This window comes from Chiloscyllium punctatum, chromosome 8, assembly GCF_047496795.1.
Source record: "Chiloscyllium punctatum isolate Juve2018m chromosome 8, sChiPun1.3, whole genome shotgun sequence".
Classification (NCBI taxonomy): domain Eukaryota; kingdom Metazoa; phylum Chordata; class Chondrichthyes; order Orectolobiformes; family Hemiscylliidae; genus Chiloscyllium; species Chiloscyllium punctatum.
Window position 1 is genome coordinate 106,934,812 of NC_092746.1, and position 16,947 is coordinate 106,951,758.

The 16,947-nt window shown below is 39.8% G+C and overlaps 1 protein-coding gene across 4 annotated transcripts in view; it reads left to right on the forward strand.

Annotated features, from left to right (window-relative positions):
- Window positions 1–15,973, forward strand: part of lmbr1 (limb development membrane protein 1) — a 262,815-nt gene extending 246,842 nt beyond the window's left edge. For all 4 annotated transcript variants that reach the window (XM_072576218.1, XM_072576217.1, XM_072576220.1 and 1 more), the window contains 2 exons: window positions 6,271–6,432; window positions 8,668–15,973. In XM_072576218.1, the coding sequence (XP_072432319.1) occupies window positions 6,271–6,432; window positions 8,668–8,753 (248 nt within the window). In that variant the 3' untranslated portion in view covers window positions 8,754–15,973. The remainder of the gene's footprint in view (window positions 1–6,270; window positions 6,433–8,667) is intronic.
- Window positions 15,974–16,947: the final 974 nt, after the last annotated feature.

The following is a 16,947-nucleotide window of genomic DNA, read 5'->3' on the forward strand; positions in this document are numbered from 1 at the left end:
TTCTATGTAAAGAACATATTTCTGATATCTCCCCTAAACCTTCCTGCAATCACCTTAATATTATGCCCCCTCGTGATAGCTATTTCTGCACTGGGAAAAAGTCTCTGGCTATCACAAGGGGGCATAATTTTAGGTTGGATATGTTTTCTGGCAACTTTAAAAGTGAATTCTTTTGATCTAAACTTCTTTGTTAGCCATGGTTGATTCACCTTCCCTATTGAATTTTCGTATCTTAGAGGAATGTATAGACCTTCTTTAAATTCTTACAGTTTAAAAATTTTGTATTTTCCCAATCCTTCATGGCTAACTCATCCCTAATGGTTAATTGTTCGCTTTATTCAGATTTAAGTCTATAGTTTCAGAATTAACAATATCGCTTTCAAATTTAATGCAAAAGTTTATCATTGGTCACTGTTTTATGAAGGTTCCATTAGAATGATTTGTCCTTCTCATTACTTGATACTAAATCTAAAATTGCCCAATCCTTAAAACAAAAGCAAAGTACTGTGAATGCTACAATTCTAATCTGGAATGTCCTGGTCTCAGTTTTTACAGTAGAAGACAGCAGTAATTTTCCAAAATTTGTAAGTAATCAAGAGGAAAAAGAAGAGAAATAATTATGATAAGTGTCACTGAAGAAAACATGTTAGGGAAATAATAGGACTAAAGTCTGATAAGTCCCCTGGGCCTAATGGGATGCATTCTAGGACATTAAAAGAAATAACTACAGAGATAGTGGATACACTGGTAGCAATTTTAGAATCCTTCCATTCTGGAAAAATCCCAAAGGATTGGAAAACTGCTAATGGAATATTTTTATTTAAAAACAGAAGGAGACTATAAAAGGCTGACCAATAGGCTAGATGTTTAATGTCTATTACTGAGAAAATGTCAGCTTCTATTATAAAGCTGGGCATTTAGAAATACATACTCCAATCAAACATAGCATGGCTTCATGAAGCCAAGGTGTGTCCAGGCGGTAGATGAGGGAAAAGAGGTGGATGGTGTGCAGCAGCAGTTGATACAGGGCCCACCGTGGTACATCCCTGAAGGGGACAAAACTAAAATTCTGGAGGCGGCTCAGGTTGTGGGGCACAGGCTCCCGCGGGAAGTATGGGATCTTGGGGCCAATGTGAAATTCTGTTCAGGCAGGGGTGGGCATAGACGGAATTCCACCCCACACCTGAGCATCTTCCAACTGGTGCACTATGCCGGGTCTGGGCGCCACCGTTTTAAGGCATCAGATGGCAGTGGCCACAAACTGGACGTCTGCCACTGTCCTGCTCGCTATGTCAGAACAAAAACCAGGAGATTTAGAATCTCCTCAGTTTTGGTGACTGACTCTAAAGAGGAAAAATAACCAAGAGAGTCTAGTGGTGGTGTTGGTGATTATAGTGGTGAGCATTGCTGCCTTCCAGGCTAATCGGTGCAGTTTTGATTCTCAGCCATCGCAGTACAACGGTTTTAAACCGATTTTCAACAGACAAACCTGAAATGAATGAAATCCGTAGTTCTGTATGTTACTTTTCGAAAAAATATAATCAGGAGATTATAATATCCTCAATTGAGGGCTGACTTTGACTTTTGCTGGTGTATTGTACAGTAGTAAATTAAGGGTGACTTGGTGACAGGAACTGGCCTCTGTGTAGTTATTTCAGTGATGATGGGAAAAGACAGGACGTGCCTGAAGAACATTTGCTTGTAGCTATCATCTTGAGTCAGAGTAAGTATTTCTGACATCATGCCTCTATTTGGGAAGCTTCACTCATTTGACCCTGTTGTCAAAGACTTGGCCCAGTGTGTGGAAAGAATGCAATATCTTTTCTGGGCAAGTATTGTTAGGTCAGATGAAAAGCAACGAGTAATCCTTCTGATTGCATGTGGATCTGCAGCATTTTCAGTTACAAGGGACTTCACATTTCCAGCGGTACCAGATAGTAAAACCTCCTAACAGTTGACAGTGTTGGTTAATGAATATAATGACCCCAAACCACCTCCTAATTCTGAGATGCTGTTGGTTTTGTTTGGTTGAGAGAGAAGCAGGGGAATCCATATCCAGATTTTTGACGAGGTCACGCCGAGGCAGAGGCATGTGATTTTGAGTTGACCCTAAATGAGATTCTGAGACCCCTTTTGCAATCTGAAATTAATGATGTAACCATGCAGAAGCGCCTACTAGCTGAAGCCCACTTGGACTTCAAACAGGCACTGCTGCTGGCCTTGTCATGAGAGAATATGGTGGGGAGTAAGGGTGATTGTCCCAAGTAAAGGTTGCTGCCAGATGCTGGCTGAGCTCCATCAGGGTCATCCAGGGGTTTCTAAGATGAAGGTGCTGGCAAGAAGTTCTGTCTGGTGGCCAAGATTAGTTGCCAACCAAGATTAGTTGTGTTGGTGTGGCAGTGCCCAGACTGCCAACCAGGACAAAAATTGACACTAGCAGCACCCCACACCCTCTTAGAAATAGCAGGGTAACCCTGGACTCTGTTGGATGTTGACTATGCCAGTCCTCTCATGGGCTCAAAGTTCCTGGCCTTTGTGGATACTCATTATTAGTGGCTGGGCGTGCACTAAGTTCGTTCAGCAAACTCGGGTTGATGATTAAGAAGCTGCGAGCGCCATTCGTGATACAAGGACTCTCGGAAGTATTGATCTCAGACAATGGGATGTCATTTCTAGCATGGAATTTGAATATTTCCTAAAGTCCAATGGCATTCAGCACATAAGGACAGCTTAATACCATCCATCGTCCAATGGTCCAACAGAAAGAGCAGTCCAAACCTTGAAGGTAGGCTTAAAGGAGCTTATAGAGTCACTTAATACCAACTGTCCTGGTTCCTGTTCAATTATAGGACCACCCCACATGCAACAACAGGGATAATTCCAGCAGAGTTGCTGATTGGGAGAAGACTCCACATTAGGTTAAACCTGATATTTCCAGACCTGGGGGCAGGGGTGAAATAGCTGCAGGAACACCAATGTCAGCTGAATGCATCCTCTAAGCGTGAGTGACCAGTTTAATTCAGGGGATGAAGTTTGGTGGCAGAACCATGGAATTAGCTCTGTGTGGGTACGAGGTGAAGTTGACGTGAACTCAAGTCCCATCACTTGCAACGTTTGGGTAGGTAACACAGTCCTGAACAAGCACATAGATCACCTGAAAGCCGTTACCTCGCAGGCCAGGAGCAAAACATACCCAGCTCCTCAGAAGCTGTCAGAAATTGTCGATGCTCCCCTGCAGCCTAGTATTGAAGAAACATCAGAGTCTGAATTGATGCAGCCTCGAAACCATTACCACTAGAAAGAGGAGGAAACTCTCCTGAGACATTTTAGACGCAAGGGATGGGCCATGGTGCAGAAGAAGTCAGTCAGAAGAACCAGACATGGGGTGAAAATGTTGCAAGAGAAGCTACAAGTGAAAGACCAGGCCTCCATTGCTGGCCTTTTCAGTGGAGGGGGGGGGGCGCGGAATCAGGAAAGCCTTGACCTGTTTTGCTTTTCCAACACCCCGCTCTCGACTCTGATCTCTAGTACTCTTGTATCTGCAGTCCTCACTTTCTCCCAATATAACCAGGAGATTAGAATCTCCTTAGTTGAGAATTTACTCTGAGCTGGCTGGCCACAGCCAGTGTGTACTGTACACTAGTAAATCATGGGGGCCTTGTGACTGGACCAGCCTTTGCAGTTATTTCAGCATGAATAGGCTGAAGCAATTAACCTATCAGGGCAGTGTTGCCTGAAGATATTGGGGAGGTGGTAGGAGCAATCTGTGCAAAGTTAGGGAACTGCACGGTGGTAAGTTTAGATTAGATTACTTACAGTGTGGAAACAGGCCCTTCAGCCCAACAAGTCCACACCGCCCCGCCGAAGCACAACCCACCCATACCCCTACATGTACCCCTTACCTAACACTACGGGCAATTTAGCATGGCCAATTCACCTGACCCGCACATCTTTGGAGTGTGGGAGGAAACCGGAGCACCCGGAGGAAACCCACGCAGACGCGGGGAGAATGTGCAAACTCCACACAGAGAGTCGCCTGAGGCGGGAATTGAACCCAGGTCTCTGGCGCTGTGAGGCAGCAGTGCTAACCACTGTGCCATCCTGAAAACAATGGCTTGATGTTTAGTGGTAGGTTCATGGTATAGGGGGGAAATTGGGAAAAAGTATTCACGAGTTTACCCATTCATGGTGCATATGTCCTGCCTGCCTCATAAATCTGATACTCTCCCTGTTATAACAATTCTCCAATCATTTGTTCAATTGCTCAATCCTCCTCTTTTTATGGCTACTCACGTATGGAATTTAGAATAATCCTGATAGTATGGTTTTTGAGGTCATGCTTTTTAATCTCTGTTATAGATTCCTAAAATTTGGTTTCATCCATCTTCTACCTATGGTGTCAGTATCATTGTGGGCCAAGACCTTTTGGCTTATTAGCCTCCCCAGCACAATGACCTTTTGTTGCTCTGTGTCATCCTTGATTTGTTACTGTCATAACTATGGCTGCAGAAGCAGCTGTCTGTTCTCCTGACTAATGAATTCCACATCACTTCTGCCCTTCCACTCCTCTTCCTCCGCTCCTGTGCAGCTGAGTAAACGATGGTGCCACAAACTTGCGTCTGGCTGAACAAAACAAAGCTGCATCAGAACATTATTTCAACGAGCCAACAGGCACTTCAGCACAGAGGAACTATGCAGAGCAGAGGAAAATCACCTATACCATGTATTCAAAAAGAATGGATACCCAATGAACACAGTCCGCCGATTTTCTCGGCAACAAACCCAAACAAGCAGACAAAACATGTCCAGAAACCCTAGCCACTCTCCCCTACGTCAAAGACATTTTGGAAATGACTGCCAAATTACTCAGACCCCACGGCATCATGGTAACACACAAACCCACCAACACACTAAAACAGCAGCTAATGAACTTGAAAGACCCTATACAGTCAAGAAGCAAAACAAATGTCATAACAAACACTACATTGGACAAACAAACAGAAAACTAGCCACCAGTATACATGAACATTAACTACCCACAAAATGATATGACCCTCTGTCACTATATCCTTACATACAGATAAGAAAGGACACCACTTCGACTGGGACAACACTTCCATCCTAGGACAAGCCAGAGACATGCACGAGAATTCCTAGAAGCATGGCATTCCAACTGTAACTCTATCAACAAACACATCAAGTTAGACGCCATCTACCACCCCCTGAGAAAAAGAACAGGAAATGACATTACCAACCCAAAGAAATCCAAACATATAAATAGAAAGCATGAATCGTGAACAGTGCTTCGCCTGGAGGCCCACTGAAGATGTTACCTAATAGGGTGACGAAATGTCTGGAAATGAACCTTCCAGCACAGTGAGCAAACCTACATCCAGAACCTCAATCTGAGCTACACATCTTCTCAAAACTCGCTAATTTCAAGTTAGGTTTGAAATAATTAAACTGCCTTTCTTTGTTTTTACCAAAATAACATTGCATTCTTCAAAATATTGGATATGATGCACCAATATTTCAGCACTGCTTAGAATCCCTCAGGCATTTCATGATATGAACAGTTACTTGATATTATTATAAATGCATTATGTGTTAACAACATATATGTTTTAAGTTGACTTGCAAAGTATTAACATATCCAGGATTCTAGTGCTACAGTTTCTTTCTACTTTATTCCACTTCAATATAATTTACCTTTAGAACAGAAGCAGTCATGGTCCAGTGTATTCTTACTCCAAAACAATATAGCAAGGATGACACAGCTAGAACTGAGCACTGACAATCAAGTAACTGATTTCAGTTTGATTTACTGAGGGATGCTACTCCATTTTGTTAAATATCAGCCTGCGGCTCCCACATATCTCAGTCGGTGGAATTTAGTATCCAATGTTTCAGCAATGCTTCCCAAGGCAAATGTTAACCTCTGCAACTTAAAAAGACTGGAGGAAAAAAAATTGCATTATACTAAGTGCTATTTGACTACTTAAATATTGATCCATATTTGTGATGTGAATTCTTTGAATATTGCTTTGCATTCTTCTTGGAAGTTATGTTAAGTATAAAGCAGTTATATATAAGGTAAAATGAAATTCTATTTTTTTTGTAGGTTCCTAAATGTTGCAAGCTTTTGGTCACAGCTTGCTTTCTGATGTGCAGAAAAGCAGTTTATATCACAATCTGCCACTATGTTAATCTGTTATCTCTTTTGTGTGGACTTGATGTTTCTCTATTCTCAGCGATACTTGTTTTTAACAGGAATAACCAGATTTGACCTACTTGGAGACTTTGGAAGGTTCAACTGGCTGGGCAACTTTTACATTGTACTCTCATATAATCTATTATTTGCTGTGGTAACGTCTCTATGCCTGATTCGAAAATTTACATCTGCTGTAAGAGAAGAACTTCTTAAAGCTTTAGGTAAGGTTTATTATCTATCAACTTCCATCAATCCAATAACTTTTTTTTTCTATTCTCTTGTTGGGCAATGACAGGGGCTGAGGCTCCTTCAACTCTTAATTCCTAGATCCCTCTACCTCCCTCACTCTCAGCCACACTCTGCCATCCCTGACCACTGGCCGAATTCAAATTAGTTAATCTAAAGGGTGTGACTGTCTCCTGAAACACAGTATCCAGGTAACTTTTGCCCCTCCCTGATGTGCCTCAGTGTTTGACGTTCAGACTCCAGCTCATCGACTGAGCCAGTCGGTGTGGTATATTTGGACTTTTCAGAAAGCGTTTTGACAAAGTCCCACATAAGAGATTATTGTGCAAGATTCAAGTGCATGGGATTGGGGGGAGTGTACTGAAATGGATAGAAAACTGGGTAGCATAGAGGAAACAGTGGGAATTGATGGCTCCTTTTCAAATTGGCAGGCAGTAACTAGTGGGGTGTCGCAGGGATCTGTGCTAGGCCCCAGCTATTCACAATGTATATTAATGATTTGTATGAGGGAACAAAATGTAATATCTCAAAGTTTGCAAATGATACCAGGTTGGGTGGGAGGATGAACTGTGATGAGGATGCAGAGATATTTCAGCATAATCTGGACAGGCTGGGTGAGTGGGCAAATCGGTGGCAAATGCAGTATAATTTGGATAAATGCGAGGTTATTCACTTTGGAAGCAAAAACAAGAAGGCAGATTACTACTTGAATGGCTGTAAATTGGGAGAGGAGAGTGTGCAGCGGGACCTGGGTGTCCTTGTTCACCAGTCGCTGAAGGTATGCATGAAGGTGCAGCAGGCAGTAAAGAATGCAAATGGTATGTTGGCCTTCATTGCGAAAGGTTTCGAGTACAGGAGCAGGGATGTGTTGCAGTTATAAAGAGCTTTGTGACAGGCCACACTTAGGTTTACCAGGCTGATTCTGGGGATGGTGGGACTGGCGTATGAAGAGAGATTGACTAAGTTAGGGTTGTTTTTGCTGGAGTTCAGATGAGTGAGAAACTTACAAAATTCTAACCAGACAAGGCAGAGTAAACTGGGGGGAATGTGCCCAATGGTGGGTGCATCCAGAACTAGGGGTCACAGTCTGAGGATTCATGGTGGACCTTTTAGGATGGAGATGAGGAGACATTTCTTCACCGAATGAGTGGTGAGCTTGTGGAATTTATTGCCACAGGAAGTAGTTGATGCCAAAGCATTGAATGTATTCAAGAGGCGGTTAGATATACCACTTGGGATGAATGAGACCCAAGATTATGGGGAGAAAGCAGGATTAGGCTGTTGAGTTGGATGATCGCGATGAAAGGTGGAACAGGTTTGAAGGGCCGATTGGCCTCCTCCTGCCCCTATATTCTATGTTTCTATGTCACTTCTAAAATACTTGACATGAAACAAAATAGGGTGCGATTATACTTTAAGTATCAGTTTCAGATCAGTATAGATTGTGCATGGTACTGCCATCAGACCCAACCCATTTATGATTACCTGTTACTGAAGTTCCTACCAAGGTTGACCACAAAGGATTTCTGTCTGTGAGTACACTTTTTCAACACATTCAAGACATTATTTAGAAAATATGTTTTGAGCTCCGGTGGGACAAATGTGGCTTTTTGCTGGGGTAGTGTTATATCACATCCAGCACACAATAGGAAAAAGCAGAAGATGCTGGACACACCCAAAAGTATCCATGGAGAGAGAAAGAGTTATTGATTCTAGTCTCTGACTTTTCCTGGGAAGTGGGGTAAGTTAGGAATGTAATGGATTTTCAGCAAATGAAAGGTGGGGAATGGGGAAGGATAAAAGGAAAAATCTGTGATTATAATTTCCCACAAGTTTTAATCGTGTTTCTTAATTAGAAATTCTTATTAAAGCTTCACCCTTTTGGTAATTCTAGCTGAACATATTTTCCAGGAGGTTTCAGTAAATCAACATTTTGTTCTAATCTTGTACATCATGCAAAGTTCAAAACAGAAATAAAAATTATGGAAATGTTTTCCTTCTAATGTGTAGCTGAGGTGACTGGAATCCTTAATTTTGATACTTGTTTAGTGTGGTGCAACTGTTTGGAAAAACATCCTTTTATTTTTGAATGAAGCTGGATCTAACTAGTTTTGATAATAGTGCAAACAAATGCAGGGCGAACATTTGTAAACTGTTAATTAAGCTCTTTGTATAACATAGAGATAAACATTTTTTTCTCTTCTGTCCAGGTCTGAATAGTCTACATCTTTCAAATAGGACGCAGGAGTCAGAGAAGGTTCTGCATTCTGCAAATGGACACCAAAAATCATTCTGATACCTGATAAAACAGCAGGCAACTTTCAGAATGCAAACAATTCAGTCATATGACATTCCGCTCCCCTCAGTTCTGCCAGGAGTCTTGACGGTCATTTATTTTCAGCTGCTAGTGGAAGTCAGAGAAGGGTTCTGTTGTGGAACAATATTATCTGAGAAGTGCACAGGAAGTACATGTTTGGGACTCACTCCATTTCAGCAAGAGTTTGAGGTATGGCTGAATGTGCTTTGCTTGGACTATCATGCAGTATTTAGACTACCTTCTACACATCTTTTGATTATGATTTGAAATCTCTTTGGCATTGATTAAAGTTTTGGGTCATTAGAAGGCAATTCCTTAGTTTCTCACTAAAACACTCACTCAGTACTACTACTAGAAAATGTGCCACCAAGAGAGATTTTTTTGTGAAGTCTGGGCATGCAAACATGTTCTTCCACGGAGCTCTGGTTTTTTTGGCTGTTGCTTAAGTTGACATTGTGGAGCCATTCCCAGTTTCTACTTTGGAACAGAATGCCTCATTTCCAATTAAGCCAACCTGGACTCCATCCTACCGCAGATCACATAAAACTGCATTCCTACTGCAATTTTAATCAGAAAGAAAATGTTTTTTCACTAACCTCTCCAGTAGCATTATGACAAGTCTGCTTACGATCTTCTCTTGCAAAACAGAAATTAAATTTGTATTTTTTATTAATGAACAAGATCCAATCTGTGTTAATCTCACTATAAGATGAATGCCCCCTCCTTGGCACCAACTGGAAGCCAGTGTACTTGCTGTTTCTTGGCACAAACCAGGATCTGGATACCATGAGACCTATTCTGACAGGTGACCTGGATAAACAACTTGCAGCAAACCTGCTCCCTGTTTTTCCTAATCTGTTTCATTGATTGTAGAGGCTGGGAATGTATGGACAACCATTATAAATATGAGTCTTACGTTTATAATTTCAATGTTACTGCAACTGAGTAATAAATGTCATTGGTATCTTGAATATTAAAATGTCCCACTCTATAATAGTCATTAAATGGTTATAACGGAAATGACTTTGGTAAGAAACAAGGTAAATGCTAGGAGTTGTCATTTGAAGCCAGTTGACTTACTTCATGATACGCACATTTGAGACTTTGGGCAGATTGCCCTCATTAATTCCCTGGTGGCACGTTTGAAACTAGGTGGTGCTATATAATTGGGAACCCTGTCACAGTCCTTTGGCCTAATGCATTTCAAGGCAGAAAGACTTAATGATGGTCTGTCTACCTGTCTGGTTAACCAGTGGCTAGCAGGGAAGTCACCATCTGGAGAGCATATAAAGCAAATTTGGCTACTGGGATGGTTATGCTCACTATGATGTAGACATTGTTGGGTCAAAGGCATTCACTGTCTGATCAAGGAACCTGTCATTGGGAAACTGGGAAGCCCACTGAGAGCCATCATTGTACTCTTTTTTTTTCTTCTGCTCCCCCCCCCCCCAAAACCCAGGCGAGTGGCCTCCCTATTTTGCCCTCAAGTCTTCAGGGGTACATGTTCCTCATTGATTCCAGGCAATTCCTTCAGTTAATTACTGGCAGTGTACTGGTACTAACTAATTGGCATGGAAAGCGACTGTCATCTGAAAAATGTGTTGCTGGAAAAGCGCAGCAGGTCAGGCAGCATCCAAGGAGCAGGCAAATTGACGTTTCGGGCATAAGCTCTTCTTCGGGGGAATGTATGGACAGCCATTATAAATATGAGTCTTACATTTACAATTTCAATGTTACTGCAACTGAGTAATAAATGTCATTGGTATCTTGAATATTAAAATGTCCCACTCTAATTCCTGATTCCTGAAGAAGGGCTTATGCCCGAAACGTCGATTCTCCTGCTCCTTGGATGCTGCCTGACCTGCTGCGCTTTTCCAGCAACACATTTTTCAGCTCTGATCTCCAGCATCTACAGTCCTCACTTTCTCCTAGCTACTGTCATCTGCTTGACTCACAGCTCTTTGGGTATGTGCAGAGTAGGAAGTTTGCTCCAGGATCCAACAGGCTGGTAAAGGGCATTAAGCATCTGATGGACACTCATTACCAATCCTTTCCCAGTGGAGGTGATGTTGGGCCCTGGCCAGTTTTCGTGTCAGAAAACAAACCAGCGACCCCCCAACCTCGCTAACATTAAATTGTGGATGTAAGTTTGCTTGCTGAGCTGGAAGGTTCGTTTTTAGACATTTCATCACCATATAAGGTAAAATCATCAGTGAGCCTCCGGTGAAGCGCTGATGATAGGTCCTGCTTTCTATGTTGTTGTTACCTAGTATGGTGACAAAACGTCTAAAAACAAACCTTCCACCTCAGCAAGGAAAGTTACATCCAGAACCTCAACCTGAGCTACAGATTTTCTCAAACATTTCTTCCTGTCCTTAAAGCAAGATATCCCCAAGGTCATTTCTGCCATTGTTAAATTATTGGTTTTATTGTTCTTGCTGTGCTGTCCTGTAGGAGCAGTTAATCCTCTTCTAAACTATTCATCATAATTTTTTTGAAGTTAGGATTATAAGGAAGGGAATTTTGGGGGAAAAAAATGAAATTCATAAAGAAAAGCCAGATGTTTCATCCGCAACATGAAATACACTGAAAGGAATTCCGGTAAGAAATATGTAAAAAGAAACCCTGCAAATAAACCCTTGCAATGAGCAGAAGTGGATGTCCATCAACATCTGGCAAACATGGCATACCTTTCTACCTTCATAAGATAACCTCCATTATTTTATTTGTGATGATGTGAAGAGCCATTCCAAAACACAATTAGTATTAACCTCCTCCCCACACCACACCAAACCACAAACATGTGGTGTCACGCTGCCTAATTTATAACAGTAACTGTCCTTAAAGGTAATCCGTTGATTGTGAAGTGATTACAAAGTCCTGAGGATGTGCAAGATAATGCTCAAGGTTTTGCTTATAACTCATCAGTATGCTAATTCATTGCAGTTCTAAGCTTTTTTTAAAAAGTGCCCAATAATGGTTTGAGGTAATCTAAGTGAGGTCTTCTTTAATTGCATAAGAATTCTTTTTAGGATCTGTGAAAAGGCATGCTTCAGTTTATGGTGTTTTTTAAAAGCTGAACACTGGCAAATTCATGCCACAATACTAGTTTTTCAGATTAATTTGTTCAAATTCTGTTCATTTTTTGGGGATGATGGAAGGAATTCCAATTTCTAATATTACCATGAACCTTGAAACAATCAAGATACTTGGACTAGTCTGCTGTCAGAAATCTGGGTACCAGGGTAGAACCACATTAATACCATTGTAGCCTGTGCCATTCTAGGAGATGTGGCATGCTGTTCAAATTTATTTACAGACTATGCTCCCATTCTTCTGAATTCTGCAGACCTTGGTTACCTTGCATCAAGGTTTACTGTTTACATTAGCTATGATCTGTTTTCATACTCATGTATGTAGATTTTAGATTGAACAAAACGGGGGTAGTTAGGAAATAGTTAGACTAACAAGTAGCTGAAAGAAGGTTGTATTCACCAATGTCTGACAATCTGTTGCCCATCAACTTTGTTTTTAGGGAAAGAATATGAAGAATACATTTTGAAATGTGTTTTAAGCTCAGAATAAGTTCTGCAGTAAGCTGAGCCTGGATTTTTGAATGATTTGGGAAATTTAAAAATATTTTCACCGGGTCTTTTCAAATAGGAAATCTATAAAATGCATGTGTCCTGTTTGTAAGATTTGAAAACTTAAGAACCACCTCAACATTTTGTGGTGAGTAACTATTACTTCAATGTGTTGGCAAGCACTTTGTTGTTTACATTCTTTTTGGTCCAAACTTTCCTTCAGTCACATTAATGGTATAATACTTGGCATATTTTGACCTTCATTTCACTTCACGGCCACTCATTCTTTAATTGATCATGTCTTGCCAGCGCTGTTGTGGTGGTTCATTGTAGATTAAGTTCCAGAGGCTTTGTTGCTAGTCCTCAATGATACTTTGTGAAGTGGGTATATGGGTGGGTTGATTTATTCTTAAATAGCATGAGCATTATTGCTGTAAATAAACCACTGAGTTCATGGAACATTTTCAGAAACATTAGCCACCACTTGCTTGTACTCATAAGGGCCGTTAAATGGGGAGAATACAGTGTAAATGGGGAGAAAATTGTTCCACGTGTCAAACTATTCCATTTATTTGTAAGCTTGTGTGTGAACAGATCAAACTAGATGCCAAAATTCAGATTGCTATTCAAAACTTTTTTTAGTTAAGGTAGAAGTGACTATACATTAAGAAGATTTGATTTATTGTCATCTGAGATGTTCATTGTGGCAGATGTGACAATCTCATGAAATGTTTGTAGGACTTAAGAATGCAGTTTGCTTCTATTCTTCAAAACTAAGCTGTTATTTAATGACATTTCATTGAAGTTTCATTTGAATTAAATATTTCCGTTTTCCTATCAGAGAACATATGAAGGAATTTTAATCTATTGAGTTTTAACGTACTTTTACACGAATGGAATGCAAGCATGTCAGCTGTCATACAGTAATCCTTTCCAGCTTCACTGAGAAAACGCCTCAAAATTCTGCCAAACAGTAGTGTCATATGTGAAGCATGTGAATCCATTAACAGATTTAAGTCATCAGTTCGAAAAAATTTAAATGCAAAGAGCTAGTCCTTGTGTTTGCACTCTGCATCATTGTGTTGAGCAACAGAGACCTTGGTCGTGAAGGCTGGGGCCCTGTGCATTTAAGAGGATACATGCAGAGGTTAGTTATTTTCAAGAATGGTTTTTTTTAGAAAAAGCGAGTAGTATAAAGGTGTGTCCTAAACGCAATCTGGACCAATCCCAAATACACAACTGCTGTGCTGTTAAATTAATAACTTCCAAATGCTAAATAAACAGTACCAGGCAGCTATTAGGTTTTTTAAAATATTTAGTTAGTAACATTAGCCCTTGGATCTTGTGCAATAACAGCAACACCACAGTAAGAGTTCCAGATTTGGCAGGGATGGCATCATGATCATCATAAAGCCTCTGGTAGGTTTGTTTTGTCGTTGCTACTGAATGCAAGAGACCTAAACGAAGGAAGTATTGACCCTGGATGGTTTAAAAAGAAAATCGACCTTATTTACTTTCATCTACTATATCTTCAGTTTTATTCTATTTGTGTGATGATGTTACTCAGCCATATATGCAATCATTTGCACAGTGACCAAAAGGCCTACTGGTACCATTTGAACCAGACATTTACAAACCTTCCAGTTTCTTACTGATAGAGTTTCTTTGTTAATGACAAATTCACTGTGATTTCCTTCCTGCCTCCCAGCTGAATATCATTTTTGAGAGTTTTTTTTTCTGATGTCATTGTTGTAGCAACATTCATGTACATTATACTGTTGTTTGTTATGGTAATTAGCATATTTTATTGTCTTGTGCACTGTGATATGACTTGTTTTTTTATAGAGTTAAGTATTTCTGTCACATTGTAATTAAAAAGAAATGCAAAACACAGTTTGTTTTGCTATGTTCTGTTAGAATTACCCATTTTGTGCTGCCAGTAATATTCCTGTTGGGTAAAGACCTGTGTTTTTAACTGCATACAAATATGTAGTTTACCTGGCACACATATCCATACTAACTCATTGGTTGTGGGATCACTAATATAAAATAGGCATTATAGCAAGCTCTTTTAAAATATACATGAAAATCCAATCGGTCCAAATGTGAAATTTTTGATAACTAGGCTGTGAAGCAACACTTTAGATTGTTTTCTTTTGTGAACGTCTTTTTGTATAGGAGAGAGTGGCTCTAGTTTGTTGAATTGGCAGCTGCATTTTTTGTTTTACAAACTATAAAGTTGTAATTACATCCTTGCAGGGAGTTCTGTTTGTTTAAGTTCAAGATGTGCACTTCATTGTTTCAGAAGAACCACTCTGCTTTTTAAAATAGGCATTCTGTGGTGTTACTTGAAACAATGTTAAATTTTGGTCTTAGAAATTAAAATAAAACAATAGAACTAAATTTAACTGAAGATCAGGAGTGTTGGGTAAGGGTCTAGGTACATGAAATCCAGTTACATTTCTCCATTTAAAACATAGGGTTTCTCATTTTTATCTGTTTATCATTGGGTGCAGATAGGTTGCATGGAGCCCATAAACCAGCTTACTTCTGTAAGCCACTGTACAGGGCAAGACTGGATATAAAGAAATGAAAAGCAGTTGTCTCTCTCAGATTTGGTGACTATCAGAAGAACCTTGTTTTAAATTTTAGACATTTTAATGCATTGCGTTTTGTGCTTTTGTCACAATGGCTTTACGTTCAATTGATTTCCGTTTGAAGCTATTGAGATCGCAGGGCTACATGTTTTTATACTTATTTGAGAGAACAAGAGTTTAGGAAATGGAAATATCACACTGCACAGTTTCGTGCACATCTCTGAAACTGGTGCCAAGATTCAGTTAAGGGAGCTGTATACTGTGCAGTGCTATAGCTGACCTTGTGTAGTATTGGATTTTCTTGCCTTTTCAGATTACAGCAACCTGAATCATACTGTAGTTCCCCAATAATTTGTAAGTATTTAAAGTTATTATTGACATAATTTAGCTTTTATTTCTACAATTAATGTTTATTTTAAAGTTGAAAAAAAATTGTGCATTCTGGAAAGAGGCTTGTCCAAAAAAACTAGCTCTTCATAAGAACCATGTCTTGTTTAAAACAAAATCTAGAACTACAGGGGCTGTACCCTTTTGAAATGATAGTTAATGGAAAAGGTTTCTTTAAATCATGTTAGTTTACTTTCATGTTAGTAATCTTTCGGAACATTTTGTTCAGCTTTCACAGTTTAAAACGGTCAATAACAAAATCTGATAAATATTGTTTGATGTCCAGCAGTTCCCCTATCATCAGAATTATTGCATACTGTAAATGGCATTATTACATGTTCTGAAACAAACAGCATTTTGTTCTTGTACACACTTTATTTATTTAACTTACTGAAACACAACAAGCATGCAGCTGCCAATTCATTAGTTAAGTTGTTCATTTTGATTCCTAGGATGTCTGTCCTCGGTATTGCAGCTGTTGATATATTGCATGTTAGTACTTTCATTGTTGGCACTAAGAGAATGTATCATCAACATTGTACCTATAATATGTTTTTTTTGTAAAATAGTTTGTAATCAAAGTTTACATTGTAGCTTCTCTTGTGTTTACAATAAATTTCAATGAACTGTGTTTAATGTGTTTTTCGATATCCTTTTTACGCTCTGTTAAAGACAACAGAGAAACAGAATACTTGAAAGGAAGATGGATTGTGCAGCTTGAGCAGTTTAATACAGAACCATGCAATAAAGCAAGAGAAGTATTCAATAGTTGCCAATATTGAGCCCCCCTCATTCCAATATTTCAACTAGCAAGTTCCATTTGCCAGAAAACAAAGCAAAATAATGGCTTCCCAGGCTGCTCACTACTCCACTCCTGAATGTCCTCAAAAGCAGGTGTGAGCTCCTCCTTCGAGAAACTGATTTAACAGATGCATAACAGCCAAAGTAATAGCAATCAAGTCTACCTTTTGAATCAACTCATACCATAATGGACTGTTCCCTGACTTCATAAACGGTGGTTTAGCATTTGAAACCCATTTATCAAAAATAAATTTCAAAAGCAACTGTGTTTCACATAGTGTATCCTGCTTTTCAACTCCTTTAGGACATCACGTGGGTAAAGCTATCAGAAAACCAAATAGTCTTTTCTATGTCTGCGTCAATGTTCATATTTTAATGTCTGAATTATCCGGTGTACAAAGATTAGTTTGTGTGTAAAACCTCCATCCTAGCATGGCACGTGGTGCTGAAATCTTCCATCTTTAGGTTCAAGTATTGCAGTGGCTTTTCACCTTCCACTTTCTGTAAACTTCAAGTAATCCAAAACTTTGCAGCCTATGCCCTTTGTCAAACTAAGCTCACCAATCTTTGCTGACTGACACTGATTTCCAGTAAGTACTGCAGTGCCTGAAAGATGCGACTTTCAAGAATGTCTTGAAAACCTATCTGTTTAGCAAACGTCATCGACCAAACATTTCTAATACCCTCTTCCCTTGGCTTGCCTTGTACACCTGTGAAGCACCTTGGCAATTATTTCAACATAAAAGTTGCTATGAAATTATAAGTTCTTTCCTGCAGAATAGTAGTCTTAAAATCATGAATTCT